This window comes from Sorex araneus, chromosome 5, assembly GCF_027595985.1.
Source record: "Sorex araneus isolate mSorAra2 chromosome 5, mSorAra2.pri, whole genome shotgun sequence".
NCBI classification, from domain to species: domain Eukaryota; kingdom Metazoa; phylum Chordata; class Mammalia; order Eulipotyphla; family Soricidae; genus Sorex; species Sorex araneus.
In genome coordinates, this window is record NC_073306.1 from 41,060,968 (window position 1) to 41,088,885 (window position 27,918).

The 27,918-nt window shown below is 40.6% G+C and overlaps 1 protein-coding gene and 1 non-coding gene across 8 annotated transcripts; one reads left to right on the forward strand and one right to left on the reverse strand.

The window, feature by feature from the left end:
• The first annotated feature begins 494 nt into the window (after positions 1 to 494).
• On the forward strand, positions 495 to 613 carry LOC129405401 (small nucleolar RNA SNORA38). Its single transcript, XR_008630553.1, has one exon. It is a non-coding gene; the product is annotated as a small nucleolar RNA SNORA38 (small nucleolar RNA).
• Positions 614 to 2,613: 2,000 nt separating this feature from the next.
• Positions 2,614 to 27,231, reverse strand: ZMYM1 (zinc finger MYM-type containing 1). 7 transcript variants are annotated; one of them, XM_055139688.1, is made up of 9 exons: positions 26,512 to 27,231; positions 23,647 to 23,814; positions 20,522 to 20,594; positions 19,893 to 20,142; positions 12,016 to 12,187; positions 8,354 to 8,507; positions 7,262 to 7,399; positions 7,068 to 7,105; positions 2,614 to 5,404 (listed from the first exon to the last, which is right to left on the reverse strand). In XM_055139688.1, the coding sequence occupies exons 2-9, from the start codon at positions 23,737 to 23,739 to the stop codon at positions 3,101 to 3,103; spliced, it is 3,222 nt and encodes a 1,073-aa protein (XP_054995663.1). In that variant the 5' UTR covers positions 23,740 to 23,814; positions 26,512 to 27,231; the 3' UTR covers positions 2,614 to 3,100. The 7 variants fall into 7 exon arrangements, with proteins under 7 accessions (XP_054995663.1, XP_054995670.1, XP_054995667.1 ...); XM_055139695.1 differs by having other exon boundaries at positions 2,614 to 3,846; positions 5,179 to 5,404; positions 23,647 to 27,231; XM_055139692.1 differs by having other exon boundaries at positions 2,614 to 4,476; positions 5,179 to 5,404; positions 23,647 to 27,231.
• Positions 27,232 to 27,918: the final 687 nt, after the last annotated feature.

Below are 27,918 nucleotides of genomic sequence, written 5' to 3' on the forward strand. Positions count from 1 at the left end.
ATGCAAGACCTGGTTTACATATGATTCACCCCCATCCCCAAGGTCCTGGATGAACAACTACCCTGAGTCTGCCAGGATTAAGAACAGCGAGCCATAAGCCCTGAGCATAGCTGGGTGTGGTCCACACACCAAAACCCAAAATGTCAAAATACAGTCTTTTTAGTTGTGCTCAGTTGGGCTGTAAGCAGTGTTCATTGAGCCCTGGCATCACTCTGGTGATCCTCAGCCTCACTATGGGTCTGACAGGAGTATCTATGCTATAAGATGCAGCACTGCTAGTTGGGGGGAACATGTGGCATCAGAGATGGAACGTGGGACTTCCACATGCAATTGTGCTTCATTCAGCCCCTGCCCTTGGGGACCATTCATAGTGGGACTTGGGTGACCCTGTGGGATGCCAGAGATCAAACTGGGGTTGGTCACATGCAAGGCAAGCATCCTATCCGCTGTACTATTGCTTTGGCCTCCATTTAAAAAAATAAACACCTATGATACTTTCAAAACATGTCTATGGTTTCATCTTTGGATATGTAGGAACCTGAGGTAATGTGGTTTGGGAGAAATTTGGGGGTAGCTTGCTCCCTGATGGCCCAAGATCAACGAGCCCACACTGAAATTTTTTTCACTGAATCAAGATAGAAATTGTATAAAAGCAATGCTTTGAAAATGGAAATTAATCACAAATGGAAAAATTCAAATACTTGGAAATAAAAAGCAAAAAAGAATTTTCTGAATAAAATAAACTCATCTTTCTACCATCTTGGAGCTGGAATTCTAATGGATAAAGCTTGAAGGCTCTAATCCAAAGCCATTTTTACAGACTGCAAGCAGGGTCCTCGGAACCTGAAGGAGCACACAGCTCTACTAAAATTGAAGGTATTTATGCTTTAAATGAAACTTAATTCTGTCTGGTCAAGAGATAGTCCAGCAGGTATGGTGCTTGCCTTACAGCCAACCCAGGTTCGATCCCTGGCACCCCATATGATCCCCTGAACACTGCCAGGAATGCTTCCTGAGTGCAGAGCCAGGTGTGATCCAAAGACAAAAGGTGTTTATGTATACAAAAAAAAGAATCTAAGTGACTCCTGGTGGCAAACCTAAAAGTGATTTGGGGACAGGTACCTTGTGCCTACTTGGAGTTCAAGCCAAATTCCAAAGCAACCTTCCTGCTAGAACCACTGGACACAGAATCCACGTAATGCTGAAACCCTCAAGGATTTAAACTGATTGAAAAGAAAACAAAATGTCACTGTCACCGTTATCCTGTTGCTCATTGATTTACTCAAGTGGGCACCAGTAACGTCTCCATTGTGAGACTTGTTATTGTTTTTGGCATATTTGATATGCCACGGACAGCTTGCCAGGCTCTGCCGTGCAGGTAAGATATTCTGGTAGCCTGCCAGGCTGAGAGGGGCGGAGAAATCGAACCCGGGTAGGCTGAGTGCAAGGCAAACAGCTGTGCTATCACTCCAATCCAAACAAAATGTACTTTAAAAAAATAGCTTAGGGGCTAGAGCAACAGAATACCTGGTAGGGTATTTGCCTTGTATGTGGCCAACCTAGGTTCAATCACCAGCATCCCATACAGTCCGCCAAGCACCACCAGGGGTAATATCTGTGTAGAGCCAGGAATAACCCCTGAGCATCGAGGGATGTGACCCAAAAAGGGGGAAAAAATGTGTCACTGAATTTAATTAAAGTTCTTGTTTTGGGGCCATGCCCAGCTAATGATCAGGGGTTACTGCGACCCTGCACTCGGGAATAACTCCTAGCAGTGTTCAGGGACCATATAGAATGCCAGGTATTGAACCTGGGTCTGCTGTGTGCAAGCACCTTACTGCTGCACTATCATCCTGCCCCTACACTCTCAATTTTAATTGTAGTGCTTGGGTACACTAGTCACATTGCTCAAAGGTGTGTGTATGTGTGTGTGTGTGTGTGTGTGTGATATACTTGGTTGTAGTACTAGGGAGATTGTATACTTAAAAAAATTTTTTTTAATTGTATATAGCTAGGGATACCATGCAGCAGTGCTACATGGATCACATTTGGCATGTGAAGCAATGCTAAGCAACTCAGCCACACGCTTACAAGGCACTCTACCAGCTGAGCCATTTGCAGGTGTGGCTACAGGGTTGTATTTATAGCTGCAAAATTGGAGATGTAGTTTAGTGCGTAGGGCACTTGCCTTGCATGCAACCAACCAACCCAGGTCCCAGCTCAGGCACCACAAATGGTCCTGATTCTGCCAGGAGTGATTCCTAAACACAGAAGGAAACCCTGAGCACCACTAGATGTGGCTCAGAACCAAACAAATGTGCCACTGCATACCTGTCTCCGTACCCCCTTTTGAGGTGTGGGCTTTCGTACTTTAGGGCACATTTCCTCTTTCTAGGGAAATGGCCCACAGATGTGCTAGGGATATGTACATTGTTTTTTCAATTTTGAAGAAACCCATGTTCTTTTTTGAGTACATATCTTTACTTTCTCCTTCCCTTCATTTCCCAAATAAACTTGTTTTACTTTTTTTAAAAGCATAAAAATATGCAGCATTATCCAATGTTTATTATAATGTCTAAAACTGAGAGTTCACAGAAAAGGAAATAAAAAAAGTTCAGATATCCAAAATCTTTATTTTTTAAAATGGGAATATAAAATCTACTATATTTAGTTAATATACTGGCAATTTCTGGAAAGAATATTTTATAAACAGTTAACACTTAGGGAAGGGGAACCAGATACTAGAAAAGGAAGACATTTCAGCAGGTATCATTTGGTGTCTTCTGAAATTTGAGCCAAATGCATGTCGTAGGCTTTCTTCAAGTTGTTTTTTCTTAAACCTTCAAGTTTTTTTTCTTAAAAGACAGACATTTGAAAGGTCCAGCGCAGTGGGTAGGGCACTTGGGTTACAGATGACTGACTCATGTTCAATCCCTGACATCCAATATGGTCCCCAAGGCCCAGAGGAATGATCCCTGATGCAGACCAAGGATTAAGACCTGAGCATTGCTAGGTTTGGCTTCAAACAAAACAAAAAAGTTGAAGTAAAACCTGCAATATTCCAACAAAAATTCTTTAGGTATGTTCAAATGGGAAAGTATTATACTTCTTTCATTTGATGGACAAACTTTTCCACAATTCCATTCAGTCTTTCAGGTTCCATCAATTTGTTTACCAATTCTTGCTCAACAGCCATTAGACTCAGGCCACTAAGCTTCTCTTGTCCTATGGTATGACATAAATATGTTTTAAGACGGGACAGTGTAGAAAATGAGTTTTCAACACTTGCCGAAGAAACTGGCCAAGACAATGCAGTATATAACAACTTTGATATACAAGGAATATTACTGTGAAGACCATGTTGAATAAATAAATAGCCAAGATTGATGAAATTAATATGAGTGTAATCTGTGGCAAAGTTAAGTTTTGCATATTGTCGATAAAATCGAAGTTCTGGGACGATGTCCGCATCAAGCTTATAAAATTCTTGGATATGTTTGGCTGTTGATTCACTTAATGGTTCATTCCATTTAAGTAATAGTTCTGAAACTTGCTTAACTTTTAAATAATCAAATTTTGAAAAGCATAATTTTAAATTTTGTAATATACTATCTAATCCTTGGTAATAAATATTAATTTTATATCGATCTTCTGTTGAAATTGGAGAAAACATGCTACTTAAACCACCATGTTCTGTTTTCTGAACTTTTCTTCTTTTCTGAAAAGAAGGGCTTTCAACTTCAAAACCTTTACAGGTTATTTTTTGACATATTTCCTCTGTTCCATCCCACAGTGTTTTGAAATCGTCATCATTTCTTTCAGATGATAAACATTCCAAAATTGCTTCTATTTTTGGAGACAAAGAAAAAATATCTAAGGTTTCACTTTGAAGTTCTTTGGAAAGAATTCCTGTAACACTTAGTACTCGATAAAGAAATTTCAAACAAAAGATAAACTCAAATTTAGAAACTAATGCCAATAGATCACTCAATTCATCAGCTAAACTTGTGTCTGAAGAATGACTCGATACAACTTCTAGTGTTTCAATAATTTCTGGGAGGCCCTCAATCACAGATAACAGTATCTGATCATGGATTGTCCAACATGTCTGTGATACATGTTTCTTGCATATTTTGTTTTGACTTAATTTACAAATGTTTTGAAATTTTGCTGACATTTCCCCAGACATATGAATAATGTTGAACAAAGAAGTGAGAGTATTTAGAGCACTTCGGAGTTCTTTTATTTCTTTACAAAACCTAATTACTTCCAAATCCAAAAAATGTGCATGACAATGTGTATACAATGCTCGTGGCTCTTCCTTCTTGAATTCTTCTGCACTTTCATTAAATTTTCCCCTCAAATTACCAGCACTGTTATAGGCCTGGCCACGTATTTTATTCAAATTAATTCCAAGTTGCTGAAGGTAAGTTTTGATAGTCCTATATAAGTTGGTCCCAGTCATCTCTTCAACATCTATAAAACCCAAGAATCTTTCTTTAATTAAGATAGCCTTTGATGTTTTATGTGGATACCTTACACAAATTGAAATCTGATTCTTAATACCTTTATCACTTATCTCATCACATATTATTGAAAAAGCTGAGGAGACATTGATCTCATTTACAATATCTTGCAACATTTCACTCTTGATTATTTCAATAATATCATTCTGAATTTGTGTACTATTATAAAAGTCAAGTTGGGAAGTCATAAGTTGGAATATTTCTTCTCCTTTATCTTTTGCTCTGATTTCTAACAACTCTAAAAAATTGCCTTTATTAATAGATAAAACAGACTTTTCATCTCCTCTCAGGGATAAACACTGCTTCCCCAAAAATAAAATATTTTCAATGACAAGTTTTAGGTATTTTTTATTTTCTTCTATCTGTTTAGAACTAATAGGTATATTATTATTGGCCGTTTCACCACAAAACTGGTATTCCCTCCAAAACTGCAATGACTTCAAATGCATTTCACTTTTTTCATGCTTTCTAAATTTTTCCAGGGTTTTTTTCCATTTAGAAATTTCTTGGAGTGTGAATGATTCTCCTCCATAACTGAAATTTTTTTGGCAGAACAACTGGCATGAGTAACAGAATGTCATGTCCTTTTTAATACTGTTTCCCAAATGATGAAATCTAGAACAGCAACATTTTTTAATGCTTCGTAATTTACCTTTTTGTACTTTCGATGTAAATTTTGGGTGACAGAGTCCATCAGTTATTTTCACAGATTTCATACTGCATGTAGGATTTTGGTTTGACCCTTGATCTTCTTGAACTTCTATACTGGAGTCAACTGTATGCTGACTGGGTACTGATGAAGATGGTGAAAGGCTTGGTTGCTCTACAGTACTATTAGTAACATCAGTACTTGATTCACAGGGTGAACTCCTAGGAGTCTTTAGAAAAAAATGGTATAATACATTTGTTTTACTAGTTTTCAAATAACATTTAAACACATCTCTTCTAAAGCTACAATAAAATGAATATGCTATGGAAGCACTAGGAAAAAACCCACAGATAATTATTTAAACTCCTTTTTTTCTGGTCATACCCAATGGTGCTGAGGGTTCCCTCCTGCAACACTGGGATTGAATTTGGATCGGGCCACATACAAGTCAAGAACCTCAATTTCTGTACTGTTTCTAAAGCCCAATAAGTATGTATAATTTACTTATTTATACAATCCTGGCACTCCATTTGTCTGAGCCCATCAGGAGTGACCCCTGAGTGCAGAGTCAGAAGTAACCCCTGCACCACTGGGTGTGGCCTAAAAACAGAAACAAACTAAGGATGCTTATCAACATCATCAAATTCGAGATTTAAGAAATTGAATGTGGGATGGTGGGAGGAATGCTAGGACCATTGGTGGTGGGAAATGGGTGGGCACTGGTGGAGGGATGGACACTCGACCATTGTATGACTGAAATGCAAGCACAAAAGTTTGTAACTGTACCTCATGGTGATTCACTAATAATAATAATAAAAAAAAGAAATTGAATGTGGATTAATGGCTTTCTCATCTGGGGCAACCTGGAGGGGGATGGGTGAGTCCCCCAACTTGCCCAGATAGAGCCCCGCAAATGAAAACCTACAGAAGTTAATTGCCGACTTCCACAGGCTTGGATGAGTCTCATCCATGAGTCCTGTGCTTCTGGTAGCCTGGCAGTCATGCCTATTAATTGCCTCTGGTGCCATATAAGCTCATTAATGGCCATGATCCAGAGACTCAGAAATAAATCTGTTGGAAGAGAGCAATACAAGCAACATACCACAGAGATGCCTCAGGACCCCAAAGTCACATCCAGTTAAAAAAAAAACAAAAAACAAAAAACAGTTATATCACCATACTAAAAATTTTAGAATTCTGGACAGCATGCTACATTTGTGGCTGCATGACATCTCATACGCTCCACCTATGTACCAAGACAAGAGTTTAATGGCTCCAGAGTAAAGTACAATAATCTTCACATACTTTCCTCTAAGGAAAACTTTCTGGATCATTTTTTTTTTTTTTTTGCTTTTTGGGTCACACCTGGCGATGCACAGGGGTTACTCCTGGCTCTTTACTCAGGAATTAACCCCGGCGGTGCTCAGGGGACCATATGGGATGCTGGGATTCGAACCTGGGTTGGCCGCATGCAAAGCAAATGCCCTACCCGCTGTGCTATCGCTCCAGCCCCCTCTGGATCATTTTTAGCATATTATTCATAACAAGCAATACAAAATAAATTATTTAGGTCCTACTTTGGGGACAGGCTCTGGGGGTCTGAGAAAATGGGGTGGGAAGGTATAATGGTAGTGGGACCGGTGTTGGAATATTAAATGTAATATGTTATTGTATTACATTTATAATTGTATTATAGTTATAAAAGTAGATTAAAATTGGAAAAAAAGTAAATGAATGTGAACCTCATGGTATTTGTTGCCCTGGTTTCTGAGTTCTAGGATCAAATTAATAGAAGGCATCGTTCACATACAAAAAGCTCTTTGTTCAATCCCCCAGTGTGTGTGCTTCCCTCTCTCCCTCCCCCCACTCCTCTCTCTCTGAATAACACTTACATCTGCCACATCACTGGCTCTTTCTGAATGAACTGGATCTGTTAAAACAAATTAGAGCATACAATCAAGATAAGAAAATAATTCCTATAAAACAGCATCCTAAGCTATTAACTCGTTTACTATGGAAACAGAATACAGATAGATTATGTAAAGCAAAAGTAATATTATGTCAAATATCTTCCTATCAGTTTTACCTTGTGAGATACCAGAGTTCACGATGGGCACGGCAACCTGAGTGTCTGCCAATGATACTATATTGCTTATAACTGGAGTTGTATCTTTCTTTGGAGAAGGGAGCTCCACTGAAGCACTGTGCACCATGGGAACATTTACTGATAAAAATAAACAAGAAAGGTTTCTTAAATAAGTACTCCACTGAAAGGTTTTAATAAGTACTCCACTGAACAATGCAAATAGCCAATAGCTTTAAGTGTTGCTGGATACTGGAGGATTTTTCTTATCACTGAGGCATAGCCAGGTTCTGTAGGAAAACAAAGTAATTTTTATTTTCCAACTTCTACTTCTGCACCCAATTTTTCAGTCCTTTTCTATTATTTGCTTGAAATTTTGAGCAAACAAGAACAGAAGAGATTCTTATGGAATTGCCAAATGGGTATCATTTCTAACTCTTCCAGATTCAAAACTTCAACATGAATGGAACTAACTTGGTGTCTAAGCTAGTATGCAAAGATCTCTATAATAAAGTCTGCATGATGCATAAGCCCCAATAGCATTCATTTCACTATCCATGTAAATAGCACTATTTGTTCTATATGTTGCTCTCTGAGTAAATACATATTTGATCCTGAATTACTTATTCTATTAGTAAGTTTCTGTATTAATGTTTTCAACTACCTCCACATCCTGTGACAACTAACTTGTTTTTATAAAGCAAAGTTAAGTAAACATGTTATATATTTTCAAATACAACAATCTATAAAAGTATTTTTTATCTTGTGGAGAAGTAATCCTCTTCATACACAAAAATACTGGAAAAATTTTGTATTGCTTTCACTTTTATTTGGAAATGAACCAAGTTATAAATTAAATTTAAGAGTTACTAAACCTGGGGCTGGAGCGATAGCACAGCGGGTAGGGCGTTTGCCTTGCACGCAGCCAACCCGGTTTGATTCCCAGCATCCCATATGGTCCTCTGAGCACCGCCAGGAGTAATTCCTGAGTGCAGAGCCAGGAGTGACCCCTGTGTATCGCCAGGTGTGACGCAAAAAGCAAAATTTTAAAAAAAAAAGTTACTAAACCTTTGACAACTGCCAAACAAACATTACCTGTAGAAGATTCCATTTTAGCTTTACTGTGAGCAGAGAAACAAGCAATAGAGCAGAAAAGCTCTGTCTTCCCCAAGTCATTGGATATCTCAACTATTTCATCTGAGCGTCTCAATGATTTACAAAGACCAGATGTAAGTGTTTTGGCTGGCTTCTGTTAAGAGAACAGAGTAATATTTATATTCCTGATATATGATGCATATTATTAATCAAAAACAATAATAATGAAGGCATCACTTTTACTTTTTTAAAAATTATTTTAACCAGGAAAAAAACGAACAGAAAAAAGAAAACTATACGACTAAAAGGAACTGATTTAATAGGGAACTACTTGTATTATTTGGGGGATATATCACTAGCAATAATGATACAAATGCAAGAAATGAAGAAAGTGATCATAGATATTCATCATCTCAATAAAATCAACTAGATAAATACGTTTTACAAGTAAAGTCTTTTTTTAGTACAGTGGGTAGGGCACTTGTCTTGCAGCAGCCAGCCTGGGTTTGATACCCAGCATTGCATATAGTTCCCGAGCACCACCAGGAGAAATTCCTGAGTGCAGAACCAGGAGTAATCCCTGAGCGCTGCAGGTGAGCTCCCCCAAATTCCCCCAGCCCCTCCTTATCGCCCCCCTGAACAAGTAACAGTCTTTCCTCCATATCTACTGGGCATTAATTCAGGAAAATCTACTGGCTCCATGAAGGAGCCAGAAAAGTGTACTTAATTACATAAAAAGATATGGTAACAGCAAGATATGTAAGGTAATTGCAAAATTTTGCAAGAAAGCATGACAGTACATAGGAATATGGTTCATTAACAGTGGGTAAAGAAAAAGGCTAGGGGCTGGAGCAATAGCACAGCGGGTAGGGCATTTGCCTTGCACGCGGCCAACCCGGGTTCGATTCCCAGCATCCCATATGGTCCCCTGAGCACCGCCAGGAGTAACTCCTGAGTGCAAAGCCAGGAGGTAACCCCTGTGCATTGCTGGGTGTGACCCAAAAAAAGCAAAAAAAAAAAAAAAAAAAAAAGAAAAAGGCTAAAATATAACCACTTTTTTTAAGTGAAAAAGGAGCATCATTTTTGGATATAAGAAGCAAACAATGATGACAATAAAGCAACAGAATTGCTTTTGGGGATACAGTACAATAATGAAAGACTGTAATTTTCTTTTCTGCAAAGAAAAGGATATTGGCTAAGGTATAATGAAACTAAAGGCATAAATTCAAAAACTTCTATTTCTACCTATTATCAGTACAAATTTTTATACTGAGAAACCAATAATTCATCATTTTTTTTTTCTTTTTGGGTCACATCTGCGATGCACAGGGGACCATATGGGATGCTGGGAATTGAACCTGGGTCAACCGCATGCAAGGCAAACGCCCTACCTGCTGTGCTATTGCTTCAGCCAATAATTCACCAGTATTAAGCAATAAAAGTGGTATCATTTAGTTTACTACTCATACAAAAAAGCTAATACTTAAAATACTAAATTTAAGATATTACCTAAATAATTCATTGTATCACTGTCATCCCGTTGCTCAGTGATTTGCTTGAGCAGGCATCAGCAGTAACATCTCCACTGTGAGACTTGTCACTGTTTTTGCTTTTTTTTTTTTTTTTTTGGGTCACACCCAGCGATGCTCAGAAGTTACTCCTGGGTTTTGCACTCAGGAATTACTCCTGGTGGTGCTTTGGGGACCATATGGGATGCCGGGGATCGAACCCGGGTTGGCCGAGTGCAAGGCAAACGCCCTACCCGCTGTGCTATCGCTCCAGCCCCTTGTCACTGTTTTTGGAATATTGAATTCGCCACGGGTAGCTTGCCAGGCTCTCCAAGAGGGGCAGAGGAACTGAACCTGGTTGGCTGCATGCAAGGCAAACGCCCTACCCGCTGTGCTATCGCTCCAGCCTACCTAAATAATTACTTCAAATAATTATGCAACAACAACAACAAAAAACTTAAAAAAAAAAAAAGCCCTTAGGGCCAGAGTGGTAGTACTGTGGGCAGGGCACTCGTCTTGCAGCCCCGGTTTGATCTCTGCATCCCATATGGTCCCCTGAGCCCTGCCAGGTGTAATCTCTGAGCGCAGAACCAGGAGTAAACTGAGCATCACCAGGTGTAGCCAAAATCAAAAGAAAAAAAAAAAAACTATAGAGGATTCTCCCTTATGGTTTCTTTACTTATATGATTTTGCTTCTATGATTAAGGAACAAAACATGTTACATTCTTGATTCATCTTAACTTTGCATAAGTTTAAGGATTCTTTAAATTTATACATATTTCAGAGAGCTGACTCAATGGGCTGAAGTACATGCTTTGCATGAGGAAGACCCAAATACAATCTCTAGCCCCAATAGTTCCCTGACTGATCCAAAAGCATCAAACTGTGAGTAGACCAAGCACTGAGTGATAGCACAAAAACCAATCAATTCTGAAATATTCTTTGAACTACTAAAGTAATGAAACTGTCCTTTCACGGAACTATACAAAGCAGACTAGAACTAGTATAACAGAAAAGCTCCACAGTTCTCACAATAGTTCAAGATGAGACTGTTAACTGAGTGAAACTTTGAAAAATACAGGCAACTGGAGCAATAGTACAGTGGTAAGGGTGTTCGCCTTGCAAACAGCCAACCTGGGTTTGATCCCCTGGATACCATAGGGTTCCCCAAGCTCACCAGGAGTAATTCCTGAGTGCAGAGCTAGAAGTAACCCCTGAGTATCATTTGGTATGACCCAAAAAGCCAAAAAAAAAAACAAAAAAAAAAAAAAGGAAAAGCAGTTATATTACTGCAAAGTTTACATTTCATATTCTGGTATTTTATTTCAAACTCAATCTAGAATTCAAAAGAAATTCAATGAGGGGCGGGAGCGATAGCACAGCGGGTAGCGCGTTTGCCTTGCACGCAGCCGACCCGGGTTCAATTCCCAGCATCCCATATGGTCCCCTGAGCACCGCCAGGAGTAACCCCTGTGCATTGCCGGGTGTGAACCAAAAAAAAAAAAAGAAAAAAGAAACTCAATGAAAAAACAAAATACTTTTGATTGTGTGTGTGTGTCCTATACCCAGCAATGCTCAGCAATTAATCTTGACTCTACACTCAGGAATTATTCTTGGCAGTGCTGAGGGACTATATGGGACGCCAGGGATCAAACTAAGATGAGATGTGTGCTAGGCAAGTGCCCTATCCACTGTACTATTTCTCTGGTTGAGTCTAATTTTTTTTTTGGGGGGGGAAACAACTGGGGCAGTGTTCAGTGGTTGCTTCTGGAAGGGCTTGTAGACCTTAAGCGATGCCAGGGATTAAAAAAAAATTGTTTTGATGGGGGCTAGAGCAATAGCACAGCGGGCAGGGCATTTATCTGGCACGAGACTGAACCAGGTTCGATTCCCAGCATCCCATATGGTCTCCTGAGCACCGCCAGGGGTAATTCCTGAGTGCAGAGCCAGGAGTAACCCCTGTGCATTGCTGGGTGTGACCCAAAAAGGAAAAAAAAATTTTGTTTTGAGTTTGGGCCATACCCAGCAGTGCTTGGGGGATAATATGGGGTTGTCAGGGATTGAACCCAGGTCGGCCTCAGGTAAGGCAAACACCCTACCTGCTGTACTATTACTCCAGTCCCTGGCTAACAGTTTTAAAGAACAGCAACTTACAATAGTAGTCTTCTGACACATGCTGCATTTGGTTAAAATGTTATCGTTACATATAGCAACAAAAGGTTTTCTTTTTTCCTCATATGATGAAAGACAAGCTTGGCTGCAAAAATTTTTGCTAGAGGTATCTTCCGGCTGGATCCTGATTACATCCTTTAGATTTAAAATATCCCTAAAAAATAAATAAATAAATAAATAAAATATCCCTAAAAACAAATTAACGAAGGCATCATTAAGTACTCATTACAATTTCACAACTGTCACTGTCTTTATGAAAACAAATTAATGAAGGCATCATTAAGTACTCATTACAGTTTCACAACTGTCACTATCTTTATGAAGAACTTTGTAATAGTAATACCAACAGTGATTCTGAAATCAGACAAATGACAAAATATGAATTTGGATAGTTCTATCTTTTAACTCCAAATAATTATGGGTTGGTCATTTATATTCTTTAAATACTGTTTACTCATCTACAGAGTTGGGATTATAAAATATGTAAGTATTGTTTTGAGGATTACTTAGCCTAGTGACAACAGAATGATGAGAAATCACATATTCAGGGCCAAAGAGATAGTACAGTGGGTAGGTTCGATCCCCAGCATTCACACTGTCTTCCAAGTCCCACTAGGACTAACTTCTGAGTGTAGAGCCAAGAATAACCCCTGAGCATCACCAGATGTTGCCCCCCACCTGGAAAAGATAATATGTTCCTACCTGAACAACTTTGGAATTAATAAGATTTCGAAATTCCTGGGGTATTCTGTCAGATATATTCAGGTGCGTGCATGTGTGTTAGTTAATTCATGAGATTAGTACTTTCATAGTAATTTTTTTTTAAATGTTTTTAAGTGTTTTTTTTTTTTTTTGGCTTTTTGGGTCACACCCAGCGATGCCCAGGGGTTACTCCTGGCTTTGCACTCAGGAATTACTCCTGGCGGTGCTTGGGGGACCATATGGGACGCTGGCAATCGAACCCGGGTCGGCCTCGTGGAAGGCAAGCGCCCTACCTGCTGTGCTATCACACCAGCCCCCATAATATTTTTTTTGGGGGAATGATACCCTGTGGTGCTCAGGGGACCATATAGGATGTCGGGGGTCAAACCTGGGTCAGATGCGTGCAAGGCAAACATCCTACCTACGTACTATTGCTCAGGCTCCTTTCACAATAATTGTGTGTGTGTGTGTGTGTGTGTGTGTGTGTGTGTGTGTGTGTGTGACAGTGAGTGATTTGAACTCATAGAGCAAAGCAACAGACCAATCCTGCAGTTCAATTCTTTGGCATATACCTTTTTTGTTTTGGGGCCACACCTGGTGATGCTTAGGGGTTACTCCTGGCTTTATGTTCAGGAATTACTCCTAGTGGTGCTTGGGGAGCCATAAAGGATCCTGGGGATCAAACTAGCATCATCCATGTGTAAGGCAAACACTCAACTTGCACCACTACTGCTCAAGCCCAATGCCTTAAAGAACTGAGAACAAGTACTCCAAAAAGTACACGCATATGCATATTCATAATAGCACTATTCACAACAGCTAAGAGGAAACATCCCAAGCAGTGAAATATTAGTCAAAAAAATAAGTACTGGGGGCTGGAGCAATAGCACAGTGGGTAGGGCGTTTGCCTTGCATGCGGTTGACCCAGGTTCGATTCCCAGCATCCCATATGGTCCCCAGAGCACTGCCAGGAGTAATTCCTGAGTGTAGAGCCAGGAGTAATCCCTGTGCATTGCCGGGTGTGACCCAAAAAGAAAAAAAAAGTAAGTACTGATAAACAAGCTATAACATGAACTTAAAAAATATTAACTATGATAAGGAAAAGATGTCAGAGAACTAGTCTGGTATTTCTAGTATGAGTACTAATGACGGTTGTCAAGAGTAGAGAGAAGAAACAGGAAATGACAGATACTGCCTTACTGGGTAAGGCTTTTGCTTTAGAGTGATAGGATAGGAATGTTTTGAAAATAGAAGTTGTTGAATATCACTGTGAATGAACGATTGTTTTTGCTATATGAATTTCACATCATTAAATTGGAAAAAAAAATAAAGAGAAAGGAGTGGAAGGAAAGGGCAAGGTTCTTGCATTGAATGCAGATGGCCTGAGTTCAATCCCTGTACCAATAGGAGTGAGCCTGAGCACAGAGCCAGGAAAAACTCTGAGCACAGTAGGGTGTGGCACCACCTCCTCCCTTGACCCCCTCCCCCCAAGAAAGAGGCAGTGGTGGGGATGGAATGAAGGTTAAAACTGTCAAAGCTCAGCTGGAGGGATACTACAAAGTTAAGGAATTTGTGGTCAACCTGGGTTTGATCCTGGCACAGCATGTGCTCCCGGAACACCTCCAGGAGTGTTCAGTGACTAGTGAGGAGCCTGAACACTATGTGGTGTAGCTCAAAAACCATAACCAGAAAGTAACAAAAGAAACACCCACAAAATAAATGAACAAAAATTTAAAAAAATCAAAGCTTTAACATTTATCAAGGTAGTGAAAACAGAAAAGTACTATAATTCATTTGACACTGCTGTGCATTTGTTGTAAAAATTATTCCTCTTAGGGTCAGAGAACTATAGGGATTAAGACACAAACCTTGCATGTGGCGGACCCTGGTTTGATTACTGGTACACACGGTTCTTTGAGCAGCCCTGGACATCCCCTGAGCATGGCCAGGCGGCCAAGATAATTCCTAACACTGCAGAGCCCAAGCAGCACCACTTCCTTAGGAAGTAAGAGTCAACCATTCTTACAGCTGGCCAAGAATTGCTGGGTCTGGCTCCTGGAATGCCAAGCTGGGAGTTGCCCTTGATAGCCAGGTGTGGTCAAGCCCAGACAAAGCAAAAAGCCTTCCCTGCCCCCTTCTACCCATGCCCCCCACCCCCACGTGTGTTAAGGCTAGGTCTCCTTTGAACTTCAATCAAAATATTTTGCAGTCAATGCAGAAACATATATAAAAATCCAGCCTCAGCCCTACAGGTAGCTCAACAGGCTAAAATTATTTGTCAATGACATGTATTCAGAAATCAGATAGATAGTACAGTGGGAAGGGTATTTGCCTTGCACACTACCAAGCCAGGTAAGATCCCTGGCACCACATATGGTTCCGTGAGTCCCAACACAAGTGATTCCTGAGTGCAGAGCCAAGATTAAGGCCTGAGCACTGCTGGGTGTGGTCCAAAACCTAAGAAAACAAACCCCCCAAAAATGAAAACAAAACCACTCCCCACTTCACTGAGTTCATTACTTTTTTTTTTTTTTTTTTTTTGCTTTTTGGGTCACACCTGGCGATGCACAGGGGTTACTCCTGGCTCTGCACTCAGGAATTACCCGGTGGTGCTCAGGGGACCATATGGGATGCTGGGATTCGAACCCGGGTCGGCCGAGTGCAAGGCAAACGCCCTACCCGCTGTGCTATCACTCCAGCCCCCAAGTTCATTACTTTTAAATCTCATTCAAAAAACAAATGAGGTTTCTAATAGCATATGTTTAAAGATACAACCTAAAGTATAATCGTAAGTTTACCTAATTTTTCACGAGAGTAAAAAGTTCAGGAGAACATAATATTTGAGAGCTTTCCTAGAGAATTTAGTGTTTCTCTAAAGTAAAATTAAAGTAACTGGTAATATAGCATCCCCAGGATATCAATTTTTATTTTATTTATTTTTTCTTTTTGGGTCACACCTGGCAATGCACAGAGGTTACTCCTGGCTTTGCACTCAGGAATCACGCCTGGCGCTTCTCAAAGGACCATATGGGATGCTGGGAATTGAACCCGGGTCGGCCGAGTGCAAAGGAAGCACCCTACCTGCTGTACTATTGCTCCAGCTCCAGGATATCAATTTTTAAAAGAATAGTTTTCCATGAGGGAGATGTGTCAGGAATGAAATAGGGTACACTGGTGGTGGAAAATGTACACCGGTGAAGGGCTGGGTGTTGGAACATTGTATGACTGAAATCCAAATATGAACAACTTTACAACTTTGTAACGATATCTCACAGTGATTCAATAAAAAAGGATAAAAAAGTTTTCCATATGAAAATATCTTAAACCAACACATCCTTAATACTTCAAAATTAAAAAATATCAGGGCCAGATAGTATAGTGGATAGGACATTTGCCTTGCACATGGCCGACTTGGGTTTGATTCTCGGCATCCCATACAGTACCCCAAGCACTACCAGGAGTAATTCCTTAGTGCAGAATCAGGAGTAACCCATGAGCATCGCTGGGTGTGGCCCCCCACAAAAAAATTCAAAGTATGTATTATGATGTTTTGTGAGTGGGGTGAGTGGGTTTGAGCCACACCCAGATATTTTCAGGGTTTACTCCTGGCTTTGTGCTCAGAGATCACTCCTGGTGATGCTCAAGGTACCCAAAGGTTAGTCACATCCAAGGCAAGCACCTTAATCCCTTTACTTTCTGGCCCTGATCTGGCATAAGAAATAACAGGTTCCTTAACATAACGCCAATCACTTTACTTGTGTAGAATAGAGCTCTCAATACTATATACTCAATGTCTGAATGTATAAGCAATCCTGGTATTTCATTAGACATACTGTGTTCCAAGTAGTTAATGCCTCAGCGATGTAATTTAATATGGTTTCTACTGCCAAGGTTCATAATCTAACCAGGAAAAGTATCGATTCTATGAGCAGGCCAAGAGCTGCTCATAGTATAGTGAGTAGTACTATATAGTGCGTAGTACCTGTCCACCTTGCATGCAGCTGACATCCATATGTAATGTATTCCCCAAGCAGGACAAACCCCTGAGCATTGCCCTGTATGGCCCAAAACCAAAAATTTATGATCAGTGCTTTGGGAATTAAGAAAATTATGAAGACAAAGTGATAGATGGAACAATTACCTGGCTAAGAGGAAGATGGAATAAGAAGGGATGAAGGAATGATGTGAAAATAGCCAAGAGGTAAAGCTTGAGGAAGACAAATTAGCTGGATGAGAAATAAGCAGGAGAAAACTGCAATAGGAGAAGCAGGAAAGTCTGATAATATTTTATTTTTCCTTCCTGTTATCAGCATACTACTCAGGTCTACTCAGGTAATAAGTCAGCATAAAACTTCCTGGTATTAGCTGGCTCCTACTCTACTAAAACCTTATAAACGAAAAATTAATTTTGCTGGGCTACAGAGGTTTATTATAGGAGCTTGCTTGCCTTGCTTATCAATTCTTATATGGTCCCCTGAACCCTGGCAGAATGACTCCAGAGAACAAAATCAGAGAACAAAATTCCCAAGCACCTTCTATTATAGCCAGGTGCGGACCATCCCAAACTACATCAATAGCCTATAATTATCAAAAGTCTTGAGACTACATTGAGGCTAGCCAATGTGGAATTAAAAAAAAAAAAAAAGTTCGATAAAAGCAGAGATTACTGTACTGAACAATGGGATGATTTCACCCAACTAAAGTTATGACCACCTTTCCACCAACATATAAAATACTATTCCATACTAATTTTTTCATTTTTTTTCTTTTGGGTTTTGGGCCAATCTGGTGATGCTCAGGGGATACTCTTGATGATGCTTGGAGACCAATGCTGGGGACTGAACCCTGTTACTTGTTTTGGGGCCATATACAGCTCTGTGCTTAACGCTCTGTGGTCAGCAGTCACACCAGGAAGTGCTCTGGGGGACGTATGTGGTTCCAAAACTCAAACTATTGTCACAGTTACAGGCACATACCTGAAGCTTTATACTATCTGATTCCGTAAAACTTTTTATTCTAAAAGAAGTAAAACTTATGTCATAGTTTTTCTCAGATATTAATTCTTTGCCTTAGAGACCAACTTTCACAGTAATTTTTCCTACTTCAACCTTTTACAACTTTTAATTACTGAATCCAACAGTCAACTGTGTACCAGTCACACCAGGCAGTGCTGGGGTGGGCCATGGATGGAACCCAGGGCTTGTATATGTTAAGACATGTTATACTACTTGAGTTCTATCCAGCCTTGCTTCAATGTGCTTCAAAGCTTTTTAATACGTTGGAGATCTGCTGAAGATGTAAAATGGATAAACTCCAAATACAGCAACATGGTACCTTAAATGCTCAGGGCCTCAGTTTCCTCAAAAGCAAAACAAAATGTTTGGACTGGATGATTTCTAAGGTCCCTTCCAGTTTTATGATTCTGTAGAGAAAGAAGGCAGGACACAGAAAGAACCAAACAGCCCATAGCAAAAAAGAAAAATAAATAAAAGCATTGAAGAGTTGAAAAAAAACATAAGAAAGGTAAGTAGAGTTCTGAGAAGACTTGAAGCAACAAATAACACTTAAAGCAGTAGCCAAATAAGGAGCTGAAGCAACCAATAAAATAAGAATTTGTGAGTTTGCTCAGAGTAGTAATAGCATAGTTCACACTGGGTTCTTACTATATATGCCAGTATTGTTCTGATTACTTATCTTATTCAAACCCATACATCTTATGTATATCTAATAAACAGGAATATTAAAAAACGTTTTTTAATACTTTTCAAACTTTTCCATGAATATAAATCATCTGGTGATAAATGCAGATTTGATTCAGTATGTCTGAATAAGACCTGAGGTTCTGCATTTCTAACAAGTTCCCTAAGTATGTATATCAATAATGTTAACACATTTTGAATAGCAAAATGTTAACTAAATGGACACAAGCAAGATTCAAATAATGATAATCTGATCCCCAAGTAAGACATTATAACAAGGAAATTCATTAATTTAGAAGCAAAATTAGTGATCTATTTTCTTGTTCTAAAACAAAGACATTTAAAACAGCATTAGCATTTAAGGATAACAAAACGGTATTATATATGATAAAGGATTCTCAAAGCACTAATCGTAACACATCTCCAAGTTCTGCATGTTTTTTGCTATCCTATTTCAAACTTTTCTTTCCATACATCTATATAAACTCCATGACAGCTTATAAAAATCTTGAAGACTGAACATTACATATGTTTGATGACTATTCAACTTTTCAGAAAGTAACTTATTTTACAAGAGAAATGTTAGATAACGTTATACTTTGGAAAATCCAAAAGCATCATGACTGGTATTTAGCAGGTTGCTTCCTAAACAATTTTAACAATAAAATAGAATTTTTTTTTTTTGAGGGGACACGAGGTTAGACTTGGATGATATTTGGCTCTGCATTCAGGTATCACTTGTGGTGGGGGTTGGGGAACCAAATGGGGGTGCTAGGGATCAAACCTGGGGCAAGTATCTGTAAGGCAAGCACCTTACCCGCTATACTCTCTGGCCTCTTAGGTTTTAAAAAGATTTTTTGGTGTGTGCACCAAACCTAACTTTACTCAAGGGATTACTCCTGGCTCAGTGTTGAGAGGTGACCACCAGCGGTGCTTGGGGAACCATATGTGGTGGTGGGGACTGAACCCGGGTCGGAGGTGTACAAGGTAAGCACATTACCCCCTCTACTCCTCCAAATATAGAATGGGTTTTCAATGACACTTACAAAAGAAAGTAAGTTTTGGAGTAATTTGAAGCTAAAGACAATTAAGAATTCCTTATATCTTAATTTTGCAAATCTCTTAATAAACCTATTTTTTAAAATCTACAAGAGAAATTCAAGCAAAAGTGTCTTCTTTTCACTAAACCAAAGTCATACTTTTTTTTTATTTTTGGACCACATCTAGTGGTGCTCAGTAGTCCTGTCTCTGCACTGTGGGTGGGCTCATGGGACCATATGAGGTGGGGCCATACGAGGTTGGCCAGTGCAAGACAAGCACTCGACCTACTACTGCTCCATCCCTGATACTTTTCTAAGGTGGTACAACTTTTTAAAAAAAGTGACAATGTCGAAAATTTAAACCAGGCCTTCATTCTACATCTGGGAAATAAGAAGAGGAATATTTAGAATTATATACTTTGAGCAGTTTGAACAAGTTCTCTTGGGAAGAGCTGGTGAACTGGCAGATGAAATGTATTCAGTGATACATGAAGTGGAGCAGAAAAGCTGAGTAGACCCTTTCCTCTGATAAGCAGTTTGCCCCTTTTGAAGAATTTTTTTACAACCGGAACAGGAAACCTGAATTGCTGTGGACGGATCTGAAGGGAGCATTTTACTCATGCTTGATGATGCCAGAGAAAGTTGAATGCCTGTCGTCAATTGTGAGGCTATAAACACAAAACAGGACAGAGTAAAATTAGAATTTATATGAAATCTAATATGCATTCTTTTAACTTATTTTCAAAGTTACTTCTCCCTATCTTAAAATACAAACAAACAATGCAGTAATCTAAAGAACTTCTAGGAGCCATGATAATGGCTCAAAGGGTTGGAGAGCATGTTTGTGTATGGGAGCCTTGAATTTATTTTCTGCCCCAGCACTGAAGGTCCCCACAGCACTCCAGGAGCAATCCTCAAACACCAAGTTGGTATGATCCTCCAGACACCCCCCCCAAAAAACCAAAACAAACTCAATAAAAACCCCAAAGATATTCTAAAAAAGACTACACTATCACGTCAGAATAAATAATCAAAATAATCTATTACCACCATTTGAAAATGTAGTGTTTATTTTCAGTTCATTCTCCTGAATTTTGGGTTGCTGGGCTTGACAATACTCCTTAAAAAAGAAAGAAAGAAAAAGAAAATAATAAATATAATGTATTTATGATGACCAACAAAAAATGCTAAGTTATGCTAAAAGTCTGTTAAATAAATCATATAATAGAATGAGGTCATGGTATATGGGTAAGCATTCCCCTTTTACTGCTGGCTTGGCTAGTAACATCAAGCACTGCCTTTTCTATTGATCTAGATATGATTCCAGACATTTTTGTTACCATAGTCCTTTAGTTGCCTTACCAACAAAATAATATAATGATGGCATCTAATTTCCTCCCTTTGTTCTCTCTTTCTCTCTCTCTCCATCTGTTTATATCTCTCTAACTATCCATCTATCTATATCTATCTAATTAGGGGCTTCCCAAGAGATGCTCGGGGGTGTCTAGGGGCCACCCAAAGATCCCAGGGATCTTTGGCCAGTCAGGTAGGTCACTTTTGAGGACCCAAGGATAATGCAATGTTAAGGCCCTGTGGTGCAGAGCATCAACTGGGTCATATCTGTTAGTGCCTAGGGACTTCTGGCTATACGGAAGCCGGGGATGTGGTGCTGGGGATTAAACTAGGGTTGGGTGCATGCCTAATCCCTATATTTTGTCCTCCCTCCCTCCCTCCCTTCCTTCCATGTTCTAATCATTAATGGTGAATCTTTAATAAAACATTAAACACACAAAAAATTGTTACATAGGCTAAATGAATCTTACAAAGGAAGATTTTTTTTTTTTAGAGTGGCAGGCAAGCTATCTGATTTTGATTCATGTGTTTGAATGTCCCCATTTGAAGTGATTTCTAAATAGAATACTAGAAGAAAATTAAAACTGAGCTGAGGGGGCCAGAGTGGGAGGTACAACTTGCATGTAGACAATCTCTAGTACTCTAATATGGTCCCTTGTGTCCACCAGGAGTGATCCCTGAGAACAGAGCCAGGAGTAAGCCCTGAGCAATGCCAGTTGTTAAAAAAAAAAAAAAAAAACCCACCAACCTGAGGGGCTGGAGCGATAGCACAGTGGGTAGGGCGTTTGCCTTGCATGCGGCTGACCCAGGTTTGAATCCCAGCATCCCATATGGTCCCCTGAGCACCGCCAGGAGTAATTCCTGAGTGCAGAGCCAGGAGTAACCCCTGTGCATCGCCAGGTGTGACCCAAAAAGCAAAAAAAAAAAAAAACCCCAACAAAAAACCACTAACCTGACCTCCCCAAACTCAATAAAAACTCTGAGTGGAGCAAGGAAAGCTTCTTCAAAAAGTGGTAATGGGAAAACTGGGTAGATACATGTAAAGAAAAAAAAAAAAAAGAACTCAGACCTCTAACTCTATGCACAAAAGTCAGATCAAAATAGATGAAAGGATCTCAATATCAGACCTGAATCCATAAGATACATGGAAGAAAAAGTAGGCAAAAACCCTCCACGACACTGAAGTTAAAGGCATCTTCAAAGATGAAACTCCACTGAACAAGCAAGTGGAAGCACAGACAAGCAAATAGTACTACATGAAACTAAGAAGCTTCAAAAGAAATGGTGTCTAAGATACAAAGACAGCCCACGGAATGGGAAAAATTATGTGTTCAACATCCATCTGATAAATGGTTAATACCAAAGTTACATAAGACACTGGTAGAACTTTAAAAGAAAAAAAATCCAACCACATCACAAAACGCAGAGAGGAAATGAACAGAAACTTCCTCAAAGAAGGTATTCAAATGGCCAAAACGCACATGAAAAAATGCTCTACATCATTAATCATCAGGGAGATGCAAATCAAAATGAGATTATCAACTAAAACCATAGAGACTGGCACACATCCAAAAGAACAAGACCAACTAGTGCTGGTGCCCATGTGGGTGGTGGGGGGTGTATGTGTAGACGGGACTCTCCTTCATTGTTGGTGGGAATGCCGACTGGTCCAGCTTTTTTGGGAAACAATATGGATATTCCTCAAGGAATTAGAAATTGAACTTCTGTACAACCCAGCAATACCACTTCTGGGAATATATACCCTGGAGACCAAAAACACACTGCAGAAAACCCATCTGCACTTCAATGTTCATTGCAGCAACATTCACAATAGTCAGGATCTGGAAACAACCTGTGTGCCCGAGAACAGAACACTGGATAAAGAAACTATGGTACATCCATACAATGGGATACTACACAGCCACCAGGAAAAATGAAGTCATGAAATTTGCTTGAATTGACATGGAGAGTATCATGCTGAGTGAAACAAGTCAGAAGGAGAGGGACAGGTATAGAATGACTGCATTCATTTGTGGGATTAAAAAAAAAAAAGCCACAAAAAAAACCCCAACAAACCACACAGTATGAGACTAATATTCAAGGACAGGGTAAACAGGAGCCAGGAGGACCGGATGAATGGTTGGAAGCTTGCCATAAGAGTATGTGGGGTGTGTGTGTGGGGGGGGGTGGGGCTGGAGTGATAGCACAGCGGGTAGGGTGTTTGTCTTGCATGCAGCCAACCCAGGTTCAATTCCCAGCATCCCACAGGATCCCCCAAGCACTGCCAGGAGTCATTCCTAAGTGCATAAGCCAGGAGTAACCGCTGTGCATTGCCGGGTGTGACCCAAAAAGCAAAAAAAAAAAAAAAAAAAAGAGTATTTGGGGGCTGAAGGGCAGTTAGGACAGAGAAAGGACCAACATGACAGTAATAGTTGGAAATGATCATTTTGGGACAGGAACTGAGTGTTGAAAGTAGGTAAAGAGATATACCTGATACGTAATAACCTTTCGTTATTTGCACTGCAAACCATAAAGCCCAAAAGGAGAAAGGGAGTGAGGGTGGGCAGGAAGGGATGGGAGGGGGGAAGGGAAAGGAGGAGCAGGAGAGAGGGAGAGAGAAGTGCCTGCCATAGTGGCAGGAGTGGCGGGTGGGGGGAGGTAAACTGGAACCACTGGTGGTGGGAAAAGTACACTGATGAAGGGATGGCTGTTGGAACATTATATGACAACTCCAATCATGAACAACTCTGTAACTGTGTATATCACTGATTCAATTAAAAGAAAAAAGGAAAAAAATAGAAAACAAGGTAGATTTTTACCTGATTATTGTCAGGTTCCATCTTAATTTCTTTCAGATGTTCTAGATGTGGTGCAACTGCCTTATCACATTCACCAGCTATTGATTCTTTCATTTTAGTATCTTATGCTAAGTTGTTCGTCAGTTCCAAATGAATGACTTTTTTTTTCTTGGAAAACACTTGCAGATTCTTAAAACAAAATATGAATTAGTGAAGAGTATGATGTAAAAACCGTATCTATATAAATAAGGCAATTTATTATTGGTAGAAATTTATTGTAAGGTATATAGCACAAAAGACTTTGGGTAGCTTAGCCAACACTGGTTTTCTTCCATTCATCCATTATTCCTCAATGTAGTTTGCCTGACTTTGGTATATACAACTATACGCTTCCTTATGTTTTTAGCCTTCATTTCTATTTTCCCAGACCTGACTATAGTAAAAAGCCACCAAACCCATAAAATTTTAACTTACAAATATTAGCAGTGTAAATGTATCTCAAGCGAATACTACTTATGTTGTTCTCAATACTCAATACCCATACTGCCCTCATCTGGAACAAGTTATCATCTATATCTTCAACTCCTTTAGGCTTTTCACATAAAAATTAAAAGCGGACTGGAGAAATAATAGAGGTTAAGGTGCTTACGTTGCATATGGCCATCCCTATTACAATCTCTGGTACCACAAACAATCCCCAGATCACTGCCTAGAATGATCTCTGAACACAGAGTGAGGAGCAAGCTTTGAGCACCGCGGGATGTAACTCAAAAAGCAAACCAAAAACACAAAATTTTTTTTGGATCCCAGTGTGTGGGGCCCATACCTGGCAATGCTCAAGGATTACTTCTGGCTCTGCATTCAGGAATTACTCCTGGATTCGCTCAGGGGACCGTATGGGATGCTGGAGATCGAACCCAGGTCAGGCACATGCGAAGCAAGTGCCCCCCACACTGTTTAATAGCTCTTCAGCCTCTAAAATACATTCAAAAGCTATTTTTTTCTGTTGTCTCCCTCCTTGATAATTTTCTTGAAATGACTCCAAGACCTATTTCTAATCTACCCCTTTGTCAGTCTCCTCACACATTTATTTTACTTGCTTTTAAAATGTGTTACTCCAAAACACAATTTCCTGGAACTCTTCTCACTTGTGCATAACCTCAGATTCAATTATCACCTCTAGGTTACAATCTTCAGCTCGTCTATTTACTACCTGACTGCCTACTAAGTATCTCCACCTGGATGTTCCAAAGGTCCCCTCAAGAAATTCTTGTTGATGTTTTTGGCCACTCTCAGAGGTGTCAGGGGTCACTCTGGTACAGCTCAGGGGATCATATGGGATGGAACCAGGACATGTGCAAGGCAAGTGCCCTATCCACTTGACTATCTAGCCCTGCCCCATTACATTTTCATATTTTCTTATGAGATGCCTCGATATTACTGTTACAGAGTAGGATGTTCCTGCACTTAGAAAATTCTGTTCAACATAGTAAGGTAACTGCAAACAAAGCATAAATTATGGAAGATGGCCAAAGTAACCTCCTAAGAGAAATTCATAGTAGGTTTTTATGGAGGTTTGTCTACAACAGACAGGAGATAATCCAGATAAAGGAAGAGCATAAGCATAAAGCATATATTTTGGGCAATATTTGAAGTTATTGTTGAAACAATGAAGTGGTGGGGGGAGGAAATTGGAAAAGCAGATAAGCATAATGTCTGGAAGGTCTTGAAAGCTAAACACCTTGACTTCATCAAGTAAATCAGTAGCTTTTAGGGACTTAGCACATACTTGTATATCACTTTAAATCACTGTCACTGTCATCCCGTTACTCATCGATTTACTAAAGCAGGCAACAGTAGTGCCTCCATTGTGAGACTTGTTGCTACTGTTTTTGGCATATCACAGCTTGTTAGGCTCTGCCTTGTGGGCAGGATACTCTGTAGCTTGCCGGGCTCTCCGAGAGGGATGGAGAAATTGAACCCGGGTCAGCCGCGTGCAAGGCAAACGCCTTACCCGCTGTGCTATCACTCCAGCCCATCGCTTTAAGTAAATTTGTAAAATCGTAAGACAACAAGATGTGTTATATATCAAATAGTATTTTTTTTGAGCTTTGATTTGTACAAGATAGACAAAGAACTTCAGAAAATAGCTTTTCTGCCATCTGGCTGCCCGTGTTCAGTTCTAATTTTTTTCTGGGAGGGGTCACCCTGCGATGCTCAGGGGTTACTCCTGGCACTGCCTTCAGCAATTATTCCTGGTGGGCTTGGGGAATGCTGGAGATCGAACCCGGGCGGCCACGTGCAAAGGCAAACGCTCTACCTTGCTGTACTATCGCTCCGGGCCTCGCACCTATTTTGGATTCTGACAGTTTTCGCTCACAGAAAAACCTAGAACCAAACAGTTTTAGGACGCACATCACTAATGTTCGCAAAGTACAAATGAGTCAAGTCTCGAGTCAGGGCTACATAGTTCTTGTTACACACTTTAAGAGCAACCAGTCTGACATATAATCGAGGAGGAACAAAAGCTGTTGGATTACATTAGATACAACTCTCAAAAAAGGGAAACTGGGCTGGAGCGATCATACAGTGGTTTTGTAAAAGCGTTTGCCTTGCACACAGCCGACCCAGTTCCATGGTCGGCATCCCGAACGGTTCGCCGGGCGGCGCCGAGTAACCTGAGCACCGCCGAGTGTGGCCCAGAATCAAACAAGATCATTTCAGAGCTCTGGGTTCAGGCTGGTTGCAAAGCCTGAACTTTTTTAGAGTGGTACATCTGAAAAAGACAACACTTAGAACACTCTGCAAACTCCAGCCCTCCTGGCAAACCAAGATACTCTCAATCCTATGCGTGAAAGCAAGTAAAACTGGAATCAGGAATTTTACATTTTACGAAAGGCTGCACTCCCACTGACTCCCAATTTCAAGCATCCAACTCTGGGCGGGAGACGGCGCTCCCAGGACCCCGCGCCAAGCCGAGGGAGTTCCAGACCCCGCACGCCGCGCCGCCGGATGCGGCCCGCGAACAAAAACATCAACTTTCCTGGAAGCATGTGATCTCTCGGGTGAGAATCCCGTGCCCAGTTCTACTTGCACCAAGCCACTAACTTTTTTTTTTTTTTTAAATCCCTCCTTCCAGTTTAAAATAGAACCACGTAAAGAGAACCACGGGTAGGTCTAGAGGAACGTTTCAGAAAGGGAGGGAGCGCAGAGACCGAAGCAAAAGCGGCCGGGGGCAGGGCAGAAGGAAGGAAACTCGGGAAGAGGGAGGCACTCAACACCCCCCTTCCAACTCGCCACTCCAGGGACAAGGTTACGGACGCGACGGACACCAACCGGGGGTGGGGGTGGGGGGTGGCAGATGCGCGATCCCCGACCCCTCACAGGGCGGAATCTGCACGCAGAGAGCCCCGGCTGGAGACGCCAGGCCCAACCGAACGCTTCTTTCTCACTAGGACAGACGAAACTCCGCCCCTCTCCGGTTAAAAAAAAGGGCCGGGGGCCGGGGCGAAGCCCGAAACGGGCGCCGCTTACGGAGCCTTACTACTTTCTCTCACGGACGCTAGCGGAGCGAGCTCGCACGGCGGAAGTTCCTGGCGAAACGGTCTCGCTGGCGCCGCCCTTTTCCCGGCGTGCTTCGCGGCTGAGCATGCGCAGAGAGTCGGTGCAGCTGGCCCCGCCCCCTTTCTCAGCAGCACGTGAGCCATTCAGGATGCTGAGTGTCTTTTTTTTTTTTTTTTTTTATTTTTTTATAAGAAAATAGCATCTTTATTCCAAATTTTTATCCCCACTAATCAACATTGTATGAAAGTTCCATTCATTAGCAGGTGGGTTGACCTTAATTTTTTTTTTTTCTCCTTTTTTTTTTTTTTTTAAATTTTATCACCATGTGGAAAGTTACAGAGTTCTCAGGTTTATGTCTCATTTATACCGTATTCAAACACCATCCCTTCACCAGTGCCCATATTCCACCACCAAAATCCCCGGTATACCCCCCGCCCTCCACCCCAACTGTATAGCTGATGAACCTCACTTTATTTTCTCTTCACCTTGATTAAGTTCCATATTTCAACACAAAACTCACTATTGTTGTGGAAGTTATATCCCCAAAAAAGATAACCCTAATAAGGAGGCATTTGATAACTAGTTTTCCATTCAAAGATTGTATGTTCTCAGGTGTTAGAAAAGGTCGCGCGGCCGCGTTAGCGGCCGCGCGGCTCGGATCTGTCCCAGTCCCGAATCCTGGAGCCGTGTTAGTTGCTGCTCAGTGGCGCCAGGGTTCCATCTGGAGAA

What these genes read in the sequence shown, in the direction of transcription:
- ZMYM1 (XM_055139688.1), bottom strand. Translation starts at nt 23,739, where the DNA reads ATGAAAGAATCAATAGCTGGTGAATGTGATAAGGCAGTTGCACCACAT. An exon ending in TAAAATGGAATCTTCTACAG is followed by an intron (nt 7,400 to 8,353) that starts GTAATGTTTGTT and finishes TATTTTTATCAG; the next exon opens with TAAATGTTCCCATGGTGCAC. An exon ending in GAGCCAGTGATGTGGCAGAT is followed by an intron (nt 5,405 to 7,067) that starts GTAAGTGTTATT and finishes TTTTTTCTAAAG; the next exon opens with ACTCCTAGGAGTTCACCCTG.